The sequence below is a fragment of the Cygnus olor genome, chromosome 3 (assembly GCF_009769625.2).
Source record: "Cygnus olor isolate bCygOlo1 chromosome 3, bCygOlo1.pri.v2, whole genome shotgun sequence".
In the NCBI taxonomy this organism is placed as follows: Eukaryota; Metazoa; Chordata; class Aves; order Anseriformes; family Anatidae; genus Cygnus; species Cygnus olor.
The window spans coordinates 34,532,797-34,547,137 of record NC_049171.1 but is presented as its reverse complement, the minus strand read 5'-3'; the positions used below and the strand labels follow the sequence as shown (position 1 = coordinate 34,547,137).

At 37.3% G+C, this 14,341-nt stretch overlaps 1 protein-coding gene across 2 annotated transcripts in view; it reads right to left on the bottom strand.

Moving 5' to 3' along the window:
* Positions 1–14,341, bottom strand: part of MEI4 (meiotic double-stranded break formation protein 4) — a 158,704-nt gene that overhangs the window by 70,078 nt on the left and 74,285 nt on the right. The window contains exon 5 of one of the 2 annotated variants that reach the window (XM_040551736.1): positions 8,892–10,337. The exons of the other annotated variant lie outside the window; for it this stretch is intronic. Coding sequence (XP_040407670.1) covers positions 10,086–10,337 — 252 coding nt within the window. The 3' untranslated portion in view covers positions 8,892–10,085. Of the gene's footprint in view, positions 1–8,891; positions 10,338–14,341 lie in introns of those variants that run through there. 2 annotated transcript variants of the gene reach the window in all.

The following is a 14,341-nucleotide window of genomic DNA, read 5'->3' as shown; positions in this document are numbered from 1 at the left end:
AATAGGCTAATTAAAAAATAAACCAGAAACAGGAACAAAAATATCCACTTGCACTAAGTTACCCTGAATAAGGAATGTAAAGTCTAACACTTAGTTATGTTTGTGTGCTTGCAGCAACCAAAATAAAGGTGAAACATCTTGCAGAAATAAAATAGGTAAGACAACCTCTTGAATGTTTCATTATAAAGATGATCACAGTATTTCAACATTTCATCCTTATTGTTAATGGCCTAACAGGTGCAGATAAACTCTCACTGTGTTGGTCAGCTTAACCAAAGCTGAAGAAGGGAGGGAAGGTGTTAACAGTAGTGGTAAATGTGATATTTGCATGCAGTCCAGAATGCAACAAAGCACTTCGACTGGCAATGTTTTCCCCTGTTGAAAATGAGAAACCTTATTTTATTTCAAAATAACCACAAAGGCACTTTGTGTGGAACAGGATCATTAACTTCACAGTGAAATGAATTGAGTGTATGCTGCCTCTAGTACCCTCTCTAACTTTACTATAAACTAGTAGGTTAAAAAAAAAAAAAAAAGTGTCAAAAATAATTCCAGTGATATACTTGGCTGACATGTATTCCTTTAACTCACTTGTTTCAATTATTGCCTTAAGTGATTTTCATACTGCAACATAAATTATTTTAAGGAGACTTTCCTTCTCATTTGGAGCAAAAAGCTCAAGGTGCCAAACATAATGCTGAAGTTCACAGTCAGTTTACTTCTTGCAGTTTGGGATGTCAATTTTGTTTTATACAATCATTAGAACAAAAAAAAAGTGAAGTTGAGCATGTTGCTCAAGAAACTTACATTAATATTACACAGAAATGCCTGTAACAATACCTTAGTGCAACAAGGAACTTGGACTTCAGTGGTATCCATGTGGAACAGGCTTCCTTTGTGCTTCTATTAGCTTCTAATATATGAGTGTACTTTCAAAGGAACAAATGGTACAAACTGTTTTCTGAACAGCAGAACAAATTGCTGCACTGAAAATCTATATAAGAATCTATTCCATTATATTCTAATGGTAGCAGACTAACATTTAAAATGTTGCATAATTTTCTACAAGGTCTTTCTATTCAAAAGAGCCTTTAGACAAACACAAAAAGAGAAAAAACAAAGACTCCTTTGAAATAAAGGATTTGTTTGTTTGCCTTAAAAAGTAAGTGATAATTAACAGGAAAAATTAACACTGAATGGGATTTTAGCAATCTTCATTGCCCACTCATGAGGGATTTTTTTTTCTTTTCAACAAAAAACATGAGAAAAGCTTCAACTGGCTCTCTATTCAGGAAGCAGACTGTGCTTAGTTCTATTAAGAAAACCCTCTTCCACCTCCTCCCTCATCCCCCAGGAGCAAACTGCTCCAGCACGGGTCCCCCACGGGCGGCAGCTCCCCCCAGACCCCCTGCTCCTGCGTGGGCTCCTCTCCACCAGGGGCTGCAGCTCCGGCCCGGGGCCTGCTCCTGCGGGGGCTCTCCATGGGCCACAGCCTCCTCCAGGCCACATCCACCTGCTCCACGGGCTGCAGTGTGGAGATCTGCTCCATGTGGGACCCACGGGCTGCAGGGGGACAGCCTGCTCCACCAGGGGCCTCTCCACAGGCCCCAGGGGAACTGCTGCTGCGTGCCTGGAGCACCTCCTGTCCTCCTGCTGCACTGACCCTGGGGTCTGCAGGGCGGGGGGTCACTCTTCGCAGTGGTGTTTCTCTCTCCTCTCTCCCAGCTGCTGTTGCACAGCAGTTTTTTTCCCCTCCTTAAATCTGCTCTCCCAGAGGCCCACCCCTCATCGCTCCCTGGCTTGGCTCTGGCCAGCGGCAGGTCCCTTTTAGAGCCGGCTGGAGCTGGCTCTGATCTGACATGGGGCAGCTGCTGGGCTCTACTTACAGAGGCCACCCCCGCAGCCCCCCCACTACCAAAACCTTGCCATGTAAACCCAATACAGCTACAAAATTAATCTTTCATTCTTTCTCTTTTTGGCTCAAGACATGTTTCTTTGTCTCTGGTATGAAAGACAAAACCCAGAATACCCAATGGCCAGAAATAACAACTTTCCAGAGGATGACACCAGTGCAGGGTTGTGAAGGTCAGAGATGCCCCACTATCTTCCTCAGGTAACAAAAGAAGTAATATACGTGCTCAAAGTCTTTTGTGGATGCAAGCCCTTCTTGTTAATTCTGTACATTGAAAAGGTAATAGAAAATTAGGTTGACACAGTTTTTACTTGCATTCAGCAGAAACACAAAGAAAATGTTTCACTAAATCCATGTAGCTCATTTATGTAAAAACAGATTATGCTCCATATTTCCTTTATAATAGTACCTTTTCTTTCAATGTTTTATCTTCTTACAGTACGCAATAGCAATTTACAAGAGTTTCAACTTTGTAGCTTTCTCCTGAGTTTTTACTCCATAATATTCTTCTATCTGTACAAACTTGGATGAATGTACCACAGAGTAAACTTATAAAATCTGCAGGTGTCACCATGCAGGGGTCAGGGAGGACACAGTTATTCTGGAGGAGAGAATCAGGCTTCAAACTTCATAAACTAGAAAGGTGTTCAAAAACCATAACTAAATTCAATAATAATAACCGCAAAAAGTTATGCTTTGACAGAAGAAATACCAGAAACAGCAGCTGACAAAAGATGGCAAGAAACCTCAGAAACTTCTTGGAGAAGTAACCAACACCAGGGCTAAAATCTGCAGTGTCGGGTTTCTAATGCTGTTGTGATGCCAAAAATGCTGACGAATGCACCTATGCTTCTTTTTAAACCCCACTTGCTGAATTGGTGGATTCTGGATGGTACCAGAATTAGCCTTCATCTATTCACGTGTCTCTTTCAACTACAGAAATGTGCGAAGAAAGAAGATTGCCTTTTTTAAGAACCCCAAACAACAATTTTTCTCGGAACTCTGTTCACTGGAGCATTTTCCTGGCTGGCAAAGATTGTTCCTTGAAGCGTAATTTGACAGAGATGTCTCCAACCTGATGTCTAACTTCACAGTATTTTCAAGACTGGTAAGCAGGTGACTTGCAAACAGTGCTCTTCTCAAAGATAAGCCTCTCTTTAGTATAGCAATAACAACTGTGGGCATAACCCCAAAGAATATGGGATGAATTTGAAATCAGCAAGTTTACAAAAAATCATGTTGAAGAAATGGCTTAGTTAAATCAGGGATAAAAAACAACTTTACCTGTTTGATTAGATAAGCAGGTGCAGACTAAGTAAATGTGCTTAAAAGAAAAATGGGAAAACTAAAAGTAAACACAATCAAGGAGGATGAAACAATTTATATAAGGGGAGGTGATTTAAAGTAGCTCTAGGTGAAACATACCATCTGGATTACGTTGCTGTAACTCTATCTGAAATCAAGCTGATCAAGAACTGCAGAACAGGAAAAGACCTTTTCTGTCATGCAACTGTAGAAAAAGTACAAACCAGGAAAGCTACAGGCATAAAGCTGAGCAAAGCTTCTTTGAGCTCTAAAGAGAAATGTACATACATGGAGAGCTGCTCAGAGAATGAAAACAAAGAAAGAAAGAAAACCTCAAAACTTCATCCAAAACCTTTGCTTTTCCTATTTTTAGTTTTAGCATCATGAATAATTAAAAACATTTTAAAACTTGCCCTTTTTTCTTTATTAAACTGAAAAAATGTAAGATTCTAATCCTTTGATTATAACCCAAATGTAGTTTTCATCTACTTCTCTCTCAAGCTGATCATTGAGTTCTGTGCAGGGTCACTAAGGTATAGAGTTTATTTATGGGGTAGGACTGGAAGAAGCTGAAAGTGGAGCCAGATTTGTCAGTGAGGGAGTGAGATGACACTAAATATCAATCTAATTTTGTCCTTGTCTTTCCTCTCTCCTCTGTGAAAAGAAGGGTAAGTGATTAATTTTTTTATTACTTTTTTTTTACAGCACCAATCCCTCTGCCCATTGCATCTCATTTTGTGGCCCAGCCATCCGATATTCCCATATTCCTCATCTCACCTAACTGCTAGCAATATCAAAATCTCCTGCTCTTCTGAAACCTCCTTCCTTCTCATTCTTCTTTCCAGTCTGTTTTTCGGTTGAGCTACTTTTCCCCTTATCCTTGCTCTGCACTTCTGCTTTGTATAACAAATTATGGGTTGGGCTTTTCACCTCTGAGAAGTAAGTTTTATTTTACTCCACTTGGTTGTCCCTCCAGGCCACATATACTCATGAGTTGTGGAACTAATAGAAAAGCAGAAGTTGTAAGATGTATTTTGGTCTGGTGAAACAGTCACTGAGTCTTTTGTTCCCATTACCAGCAGAAGACCTAGATTCCTTTGCCTAGATCAATAAAATATGACTATATACTAATCCACCCCAAATCTACAGCTTTTTAAAAGTCTAAGGTAAACTGAGTTTTAGAGTAAATGCTTTTAAACAAATGTGATGTCAATTCTGAATTTTCAGAGCTAGATCCTTCCGAAATACAGACAATCTTAATTACACTACCAATGACTTTCAAAGTGATTTATATCATGGTACTTCACAGACAGCTTTCAATCAAACTGAGGGCAGCATATAAGGCTGAGGATCTCAATGTCTTCTTTACCTCATTCTTCGACAGTGAGGTCTCCCAGGACTTTCTGCTTTGTGAAAGCATTCAAGAAGAGGAACTATCAGCAGTATATGAAGATCAATTTAGGGTTTTATTTGCAAGATTTCAGCTCATACAAGTCCATGGGATCAAGGGGTCTACATCCATGATTGCTGAAAGAACTTGTCAATGTCCTTGCAGGGCTGCTTTGCATCGTCTTTGAAAGGTGGCAGAGATCAGGTGAGGTCCCTGGCAATGGAAGACAATGTCACACCTATCTGTCTTGAAAAAAAGACCAAAAGATCAACCTGAGGAACTACAGGCCGGTCAGCCTTACTTTACTTCCTGGGAAAAATCACGGAGAGAGTCCTTCTCAGAGCACTTTTCTGGACATGTGGACAAGAAAAATAAGTGGAATGGATTCACTAAAGATAAATCATGCCACACCAACCTGATTGCCTTTTAGGATAAAATGACTGGATTTGGGGATGACTTCAGCAACGTTCCAACACTGCCTCTCACAGCATTCTTGTATTCAAATTAGGATGCTACTGTCTAGATGAGTGAATAAACAGGTGGGTTAAAAAATTATTTGATGGTCAAGCTCACATAGTAGTGGTTAACGGGTTGTACTTGGATGTCTGCCACAACTGGAGTATCACAAGCAGGTATCCTGGAGGAAGTGATGGAGTGCATCCTCATCAAATTTGCAGATGGCACCAAATTAGGAGTCGCAGCCAATATGCTTGAGAGCAGGGCTGCCATCAGAGGGACCTAGACAGCATGGAAGAATGAGCTGACAGAGAATATGAAATTCAGCAAGGACAAATGCAAGATGTGCCACCCAGTCAGTAAGAGCCCCTTGCAGTGATACAGGCTAGGAATGCCTGGCTGGGGAGCAGCTCTGTTGGCAAAGCCCTAGAAGCTCTGGTGGGCAGTGAGCTGAGTGTGAGCCTACATGCCCCTGGCAGCAACGAGGACCAACAGTGTCCTGGGCTGTGTCAGCAGGAGTACAGATCAAGGGAAGGGATGACCCACCTCTACTCAGCACTTCTTATTCCACATCCAGGCTCTCGCTGCCCATTTTGGGCCCTCCAGGAAAAAGAGGATTAATTGAAGTGCATTCAGTGGAGGGCCACCAGGATGGTCAAGGATGGAGCATCTGCCCTGGGAGGTGGCTTAAGAGCTGGGCTTGTTCAGCCTGGGACAGAAATGTTTCCAGGAGAACCTGAAAGCAGCCTCTAGTGCCACCCAGAAGAAGGTATGAAGGAGACATGGGGAAGATATGAAGGAGACAGAGCCAGGCTCTGTATGGTGGGAAGACTAAAGACACTGAGCATAAAACAAACAACAGAGGTTCAGACTGTTTAAAGCAAAACCTTTTTCACTGTGAAAACGGTCAAGCAGGAGAGTAGGTTATCCAGAGAGGCAGTGCAGTCTCTGACTTTGGAGTTTTGAACACCTGACTGGATACTGAACTAGCAACAAGCAACTTGGTCTGACCCTACAGCTAACCCTGCTTCAAGCAGGAGGTTGGACTGGAGACCTTTTGAGGTCCCTTCCAACACGAATTATCCTATGATCATACAAATGTCAGACGAATGTTGTGCCACAGTAAACTAGAAAGTGTTACTCTGTATCAGCTAGTAATGCAAAGATAACTAGAACAAAACATAAAAAATAAAAATATTATTATGGCATTAAAAAGAGGTAAAATTTAATTTCCACTACTACCAATATATACAAGCAATAATTATCTCAAATCAGTAAACCACATATAGATTATAAAAAGATTCCAAATAAAATTTTGGAAAAACATCCTCAGAGAGTTCACTTCAAAATCCCAACCATTATTGTCATTAGCAGGTATGTAAAATTTTTTAGTTAACAGAAGAGTCAGCGGAGCAGCAATAGAATAAAAATTTATTTTTCTTGTATCATAATTTTTCTACTCTCATAAAATGAGACACTCTACCATAAAATTCTTTTTAAAACAGATGCAGACCGGTACAAAACATAGTCACGGGGAAAGCTATGAATGTGGCAAAGTAACAAATTACAAAATCATAAACAGCTGTCTGGCTACTAATTAACAACCACTGCTAATTTGACCATATAAATATATAATTTGACAGCATGTGTATATATATATATATATATACACACACACATCTATGTAAAACCCTAAATACTTTGCATTTTCAGAACATTAGCATTTTGCCAAATTCTAACATATATATATATATTCACAAAACGAAAATCAGCAAGACAAAAGAAATATCCTCGAACTGTTAATTGTAAACCTATATGGCTAACCCAGGTCAAACATTCCAGGGAGCAATAATAAGTCAGACTTCTTTCAGAGTTCTTCTTCTAGTGTTTCCTAGTCTTTAGGTCTAGGACATGCTATGCTCAGCACCTGGGGATTCTAAACTGTTCTTTTGAGTCATCTTTCTCCATTCAGCAAAGACCACATGTAATTTCTCCAGATTTGGGAATCCTTTCTGGAGGCTAGATGTTTAAAAGGTGGATGTTGACATCCCTATTTAGTAGATACTGTAAGACTTGGAGGAAGTTCAAATTGCAGGAAGGTTTCCTCCAACTGCGATGCAAAACCTCACTTCAGAATATATGCCTGTAATTTCTAACTCCAAGGACTGGCTCCATCATCACATTTTATTTCAAAACTAAATACAGTGATGCTTACTCAAGTCACATCTAATAGTCACTGGACAAAAGCAGAAATTGTCTGAAAAGCCTGGACTTAAATCTAAGATATCCTACTCCTAAAAACAAACATATATCAAGGTAGGATTTACTTCTCACATTAAGACACCTAAGTGCATGTTCTTTTCATAAGGAGCTACATATCCAAAATAAGTCTGTATTACCTGCTTGACTCAGTTGCCTAAACAGAGGCATTTAGTGACAATGCCACTAAAGATGCTCCAGGGTATCAGAGGCATTTACATGAAGACAATGAATGTGACACAGGACTTAGAGAAGATCTGCACACCTTTGCAGTAGCAGCTGAAGATTCAGCACAAAACATTAGGGTACTTTTAAAGTTTTTCATAGAAAGATTAGACATCTCAACCACATGGGGACCTCTAAACATCTACATCTGTGCATCTTCATATTGAAGAAAGTCCCATCTTGGTGAAAAATCTCTTCAAGAAACACAAGACAACAAACTAATAACTGTTCTGGTTGCAGAGGCTATTGCTCCCACCACAGCTAAGATGGGCTTGCTAACATGGATTAACCACACTATTTAATTTTGCACTGAAACAGAAGACTAGGAGAGCTCCAGAGGGCAGTTAATAGTACTTTTGCTAGTAATTGTCTAAACTGCTACAATGGTATTACAAGGGGGACTCTCACCCTGCCCCAGCATTTTCAGAACTGCCAACTAAACTTTCACATTCTTGTCAGATTTCATAAACCATGTCTCAGTTCAGCAGTTGTTTCAAAACTGATGAAGGATGCATATATTTCCCCAAACAATCATTGCTCTTCCAGTGGCCTAGAGAGTTTGCTCGTGAGAAAATGGCACAATATGCAAGGAAGAAAGCAATGAAATCAATAAAAAATATATTAATTGACCAACAGATCAGGAAATATGCAGTGATGTGCAATCTGTTTTTGAAACCATTCTCTTTCAGAACAGGAGTCTTGAAACTAAACCCATTTTGCTGTTTTTCAGATTCCAGTATCCTCCTGTGATATCATTTCTTTGCAAAATGCTTTTGAAGACTTTTTTTTTTTAATGCTAAAATGACTGAATATTGCTTAAATTATTACATCAATTATATACCAGTTTCCTTTTGCTTATTCCCCTTTCCTTGATCTTTTTGTAAACATGCTTTCAGTGCTGTTACAGGAATGATGTAAGGATGTGGAAGAACTGATCCTTTACCTTGACCAAACAAGAATTAATAGAACAGTAAAAAAAAAAAAAAAAAAGGCACAATAGTTCCTGAGTGGCTGCCAAACATATGTCCTTATTTAATTACCTTTATTTTCTTTAATTTGGCTAAACTTGTCTGACTTTCTAATGTGAATATTCTGGAACACTTGCTTTGCAAATCAAACAGACTTCTGTTGAAAGAAAATTTGCTAAAAGAAAGGATTAAACAAATGTTACACTATGACATACCAAATACTAAGTTTAAGAAACATAACAATGTTGGATAGTATATAAACAATTATAAGAATATCTTTCACGAGCCAATTCAACATCAAAATAACTGGTTTTGCAAATACTACTATCTTTTAACCTATGTAGAAAAAATAGATTTATCATCTCAAATAAGTGCATCCAAGTTAACAAGATAAATTATTTACAGTACTGAAAATGCCATGTTTCAGATAATTTTTGGACATAAAAATTAGTCTTTAAAAAGTGTAGAGGGAAGAATAAGGACAAATGCTAAAAATGTTTTAGATTTTTGGTGACTATACACTACAAGGAGACATAACAAAACTCAAATGTTGTTTATCTACTAGAAAAAATGCTGTCATTATAAAAATTACCACCACCACCACCACCTCCAATTTATTAAATCCTCTCTGGATCAGTTAAGCTATTGTTGAACTCATTTTACAGGTCTTTTATGTTTCTATTAACATGTGACGTTAATTATTACTATGAATACAATTATATTGCACAAAAATAAAATGTAAAAAAAGGACAACAAACAACCATACAAATGAGATTTTATCAATGTTCATTAATTTTGAACAGAAAGATTTAAAGCAATCATAAAAGGAGTTAAATTTAATCAGACAATCTTTGAAATCATTAGTCAACTCAGAGTAAATTAGGCCTACTGTTTACACACACGGAGGAAAGCCAAGCAATATACAATGAGAGTAACAAAGTTGTAAAACTAAGCATCAGATTTTATTTTGCTCAGATAATAATTATTTTGATTAAATCAGAAACTAAGACCATCCTAGGAGAATAGGTATTGATAAGTTACCACGTTTAAAAATAAACATTTTTTTCTGATTCCATTATCAGACAGCAATCTTTGCTCCATCATACTGAGCATGTTATTGACATTTTTTCCCAGATGTTCAATCTTTTATTTTGTATTATCAATATGCCCAACCATCGAACGTCTCCCATGCACACAGAGACTACAGAACTCTTTGTTTCCTAATGTGAAAGCCTAGGTCTACACACCCATTATTTCTTGGCTTTAAAGTTCATAGTGCATATTGAGCATCACCTGAAACAATTTTCTTTGGTACCATTTTCACTATGTATGCAAACACCAACATATTGTTTTCCATTACAATAAATAGCTTTTATTCAAAACAGCATCTGGATTATTACATTTCTTGTATATTTAAAATTGGAAATAAATTGTGTTATCTCTGAAACTGCTGTATAGCATAGTAGTTTAAAGTAAATGTTTTCCAATAACTACAATTTTCCTGTCTGGCTCAAACATTTTCCAATGCAGTCCCACAACAAAGGCACTGTTAAGAAGTAGGTTGGTTATTTTAATCAATTTGTATTTGAGCTGAATTCAAAAGAACACTCACTCTCCATAAATATAAAGAAAACAAAGGGAATTCATCTGAAAGGTGAAGAATAATTTGATCAAGGTTCTTCAGAAATTTGATTTGTTCTTCTCCATCATAGTCCAAGCTTGAAATATTACTTTCTTCTGTCTCATATTGAAGAAGTTGTTCCAGAATCATGAACAAAGAAAAAATGTTTTCATACTGAGTAATGTCATACATTTCATGGATCTGGGAATAAAGGAAAACCAATGCATAAGCACAGTGTGAAAATGTTTCTAAAGCCCACCATCTCGGATGACAGTTTAAGGAATAATGTTAAAATTTGCAGTAATATATAGTACTTATGTAATTAGAATGGCTATATATTCAGACACAATTACTTCTAAGAAATGTTTTTCTCTATGTGGTAACAGCCAAACAACTAACTCAATCAAATTGCCATATCAAAGGTCAGCACGACCTCCTGTCCTGGAGTCAAAGAAGGTTTTCTCTACCTAATTATCCACACACTGTGACATATAATAATGATCTACAAATCAACAACAACAGCTTTGTTTTAGACATATAATTAAAGTTGGTGGATTTTCATTTTCTGAGAAATTAAAAAAGTAAAAAACTCAATTGTCATCTATTCAAATGATGCTTCTAGAAAGCAAATAAAAAGTCAGGGTTCTTGCTCTCAGTAGAAAATGTCCAAATCAGTATCCATATCTGACTCAATTACAAAGGGGAAGTGCCAGTTTGTCAAATAAGTTTGCTGACCAAACTTAGAATTTATTATAAACATTAGTGCTATCTGACGTAAATGCAACTGTCCTGTATTTGGAAACCAGAATTTCAATCTGAAATTATAGAATCTTTGTTGTATGCAAGGAATAACTGATAAGATAAAACCGTAAACCTTGGGGAATTATCTTTTTGGAATGAAATTCTATGTCCTGCTTAACAGTAAAATCTATCAATAATATTAGATGACCTTGTTCTGAAAAAGACTGCAATTATGGTAGCTGGTTGATCAGAACTCAAAGGTTAATCATAGCTGCTAGAAAATCAATTATGTACTTTAGAAAATGGACCAATAGCTCTAGCAAACCTAAACAACTGTTTAGGCCTAGAGTACAAAGCTATAGGCTTTGACATAGGTCTATGAAATCAGTATAACATCATTTTACCACCCTAAACTATATACTGCTAGATTTTCCAGCGTATAAAATTTATTACGTAACAATTGCTTTTATAGATGAGGTAAGTGATTCTTGATCCCACTAGAATCTAATAAAAAGACAGCATTTTGCCTTCTCCTGGTAACACCCCTTCAGTAGATGGTGGTTCAGGGGAGTGTTTAGTTTGTGTTTCTCTTAAATCTAAAATCCATGTTTGAGGCTCCCCAGTGTAATGTCTTTCAGGTAACCTCCTATGTCAAGGACAGCAGTAAGACACCACAGCCATCTGATTGCAAAGCCTTGATGGGGCAAAGTCATTTTGCTGAATTTTCCAGACATCGTAAAAATTAGGATAATTGATGAAAATATTATCCCTGGCCTTGCAAGTTCCAGTTATGTCTCTCTGGATCTTGGTAAGAAAAAACCCGCGGTCCAAAAGCTACTGCCAATTCAATATTGACATTCTTATCACAACAGATAACAACAAAAAAATAAAAGCATGATATTAAGTATTTGTAAAGTCCAATTAAATCCAACTGTATAATTAGGAAAATCCTTTTTATAACTTGACAATGTAACTTGCATGGTTTAAAGGGTTCTTTCCTTCTGTTGCATGCTAGAAGACACTATCATGTCATCACTGTTTGGCTAGTGCTCTGAAAATACATTTTCTTTCCCTCAGCAACAGTGCATTCACAGCTTATTAATTTGTGTTAGTCCCTCATTAAATATTATAGAAAAAAATAACATACAATGGTAAAATATGATTCTGAGGAGAAAAATGACTATGCAGAAACATAATTTGAAGTTCTATGCTTCTAGCTGCTGTAATTTGGGTATTAGAAGTACAATTTTACAAGGAAAAACCTTTGTTTGATTCATAAGTGTTGGCCTTACAAATTCACTAAGATCTTCCTTTCACATGAGTAATCAATAGAAAATGTTTTAGAAAGCAAATTATGTCACTTCACTTATCCCTATAACCTCAGGCTCTTCCAAGCAGCTAAGCAACTATGTTACTTTCAGTGGGTCTCAAAAAGTGCAACTAATTGCGACTTAGTAAACTATCTAATTGATTATGGATAATAGAAACCACAAGCTAGCTAATTACCTTTCATCTGCAAATACTACTGCACTAAAATAAAATGGGTTTAGCCACACAGAAACGGTAGGTCTGATGGCAAGGAGGAAGCATTTATTGAGGTAATTGCTTTTCAGGGGACAAATGCACTTCAAAATAGTTTTATAATACCAGGAAAAAAAATCAGTCTAGAACATTTGCTGGCTCAAGGCTTATTAACCTTTCCAACCCATTTAATAATGTGAACAAAACATGTCTCCAGTTCTTTTCCCAGATGTTTTTGCGTAGCGCTAATTGATGCAATTACTACCAATGTAAATCTATGCCACAGAATTAGTAGAGGAATATTTTTACTGCTACCGATGGTTAGTTAGATAACAAACCTATTCTTCTTGCTCACCAACGTGTTAACATGGGTAGCAGCATATGCACGTGTACACGACCATAGACATGCACACAAAAAGCTAGTCCATCCAAGAAAGTTCAGAGGTATGTTCATAAAGCAAACCTTCTATATAGACTTTAATTTCAAGATATATTAATACTAATTTTAATGAAGTCTTACATGAACTCTGTTTTTTTCAGAAAGAATTTAAAGATAAACATACTTTTTACAGATCAGATTGATATGGACTGTGGATTTTGGATACTTTTTTTTTTTTTTGATGGGATCAGTTCTTGCTGACTTTTCCTCACGAGGTATATGGATAACATATAACAATAAGATGTATTTTGCAAGCACCACATTTTTCAATTTAACTTTTGAAATTTTCTTATTCTGATTTCTCAATCCAATTTTTTTTCGAAGTAAAATAACTTAAAAATTATTAATTATATAAGACTGAGCTTTACATAAGATGGAAAAAAAAGACTATGGGGATCTCCATTAAATGATCTGCTAATCAGAATTCATGTATTTACATCACCAAGTTGAGAATGGAGGAAATGAATAAACAGCTGCAATTAATTTTCCTGTCTTCTCCAACATTAGAGGGTGACCACCAGGAACAGCACACATTTTTACTACATAATCTGAAAGCCTAGAAGAAAGTCTAACCTGCCTTTTAACTATTATAAAACAAACAAACAAAACAGTAATAACATGTTAAACATCAACAGTGTTATGTTCTCCTGTTACATTGATTTATAAGAAATTTCATGCTATTAGTAAAATAGCCCATGCCACTCTTCCAGGTCACACAGGAGTTGCTCCAAGGAGCAATACAAGTGAGCAGGAGCCTAGTGGTGCCCTGGAGCAGGGAGGTCCAGCAGCCTGCTATACTGCTGGCCACGTGCTCCCTACTTCGGGCCACAGCTAGCTCATGCATTTGCATACCACATCTGGGCCGGGGCAATCCCAAGCACAAATACAGGCTGGGTAGAGAACAGACTGAGAGGAGAATGAGAAGGACCTGGGGGTGTTGGTTGACAAGAAACTCTGCATGAGCCAGCAGTGGGTGTTTGCAGCCCAGAAAGCCTACCGTATCCTGGGCTGCATCAAAAACAGTGTGGTCAGAAGGGCAAGGGAGGTGATTCTCCCCCTCTCTTGTTGGCACAAAGCCAACAGCACCCACCATATAAGAAAGCACACACTAGGGTAACTGAGGTTATCCCTAATTGCTGTTTAGTGTTTAAATAATATGCTGATAAGCATCTCTAAAATATTTTAAGGCAGGCACACATGAAAGACTTCACAGGAAATCTTTTTGTTCTGAATTTAATACCATTGTCTCTTGTTAAAATGTAATTACCTTACAAATTGCTGTGCCTCAGGATACAGTCTTTAGCTGATTAGCATTTCTCTTTAATTGCTTTTTGTTTTGTGTTTTTGAAATGCATAGTTCCCTAAAATCACTCCCAGTAATCATAATCTCCATTACCCACATCAATATCCACCTGCCAAGAAAGTTCAAACTGATTTACACCCTCTTTCAGTATCTAAAGCAAAATTCACGCACCCTACAATTCCTTATTTAAATTTATAGTTA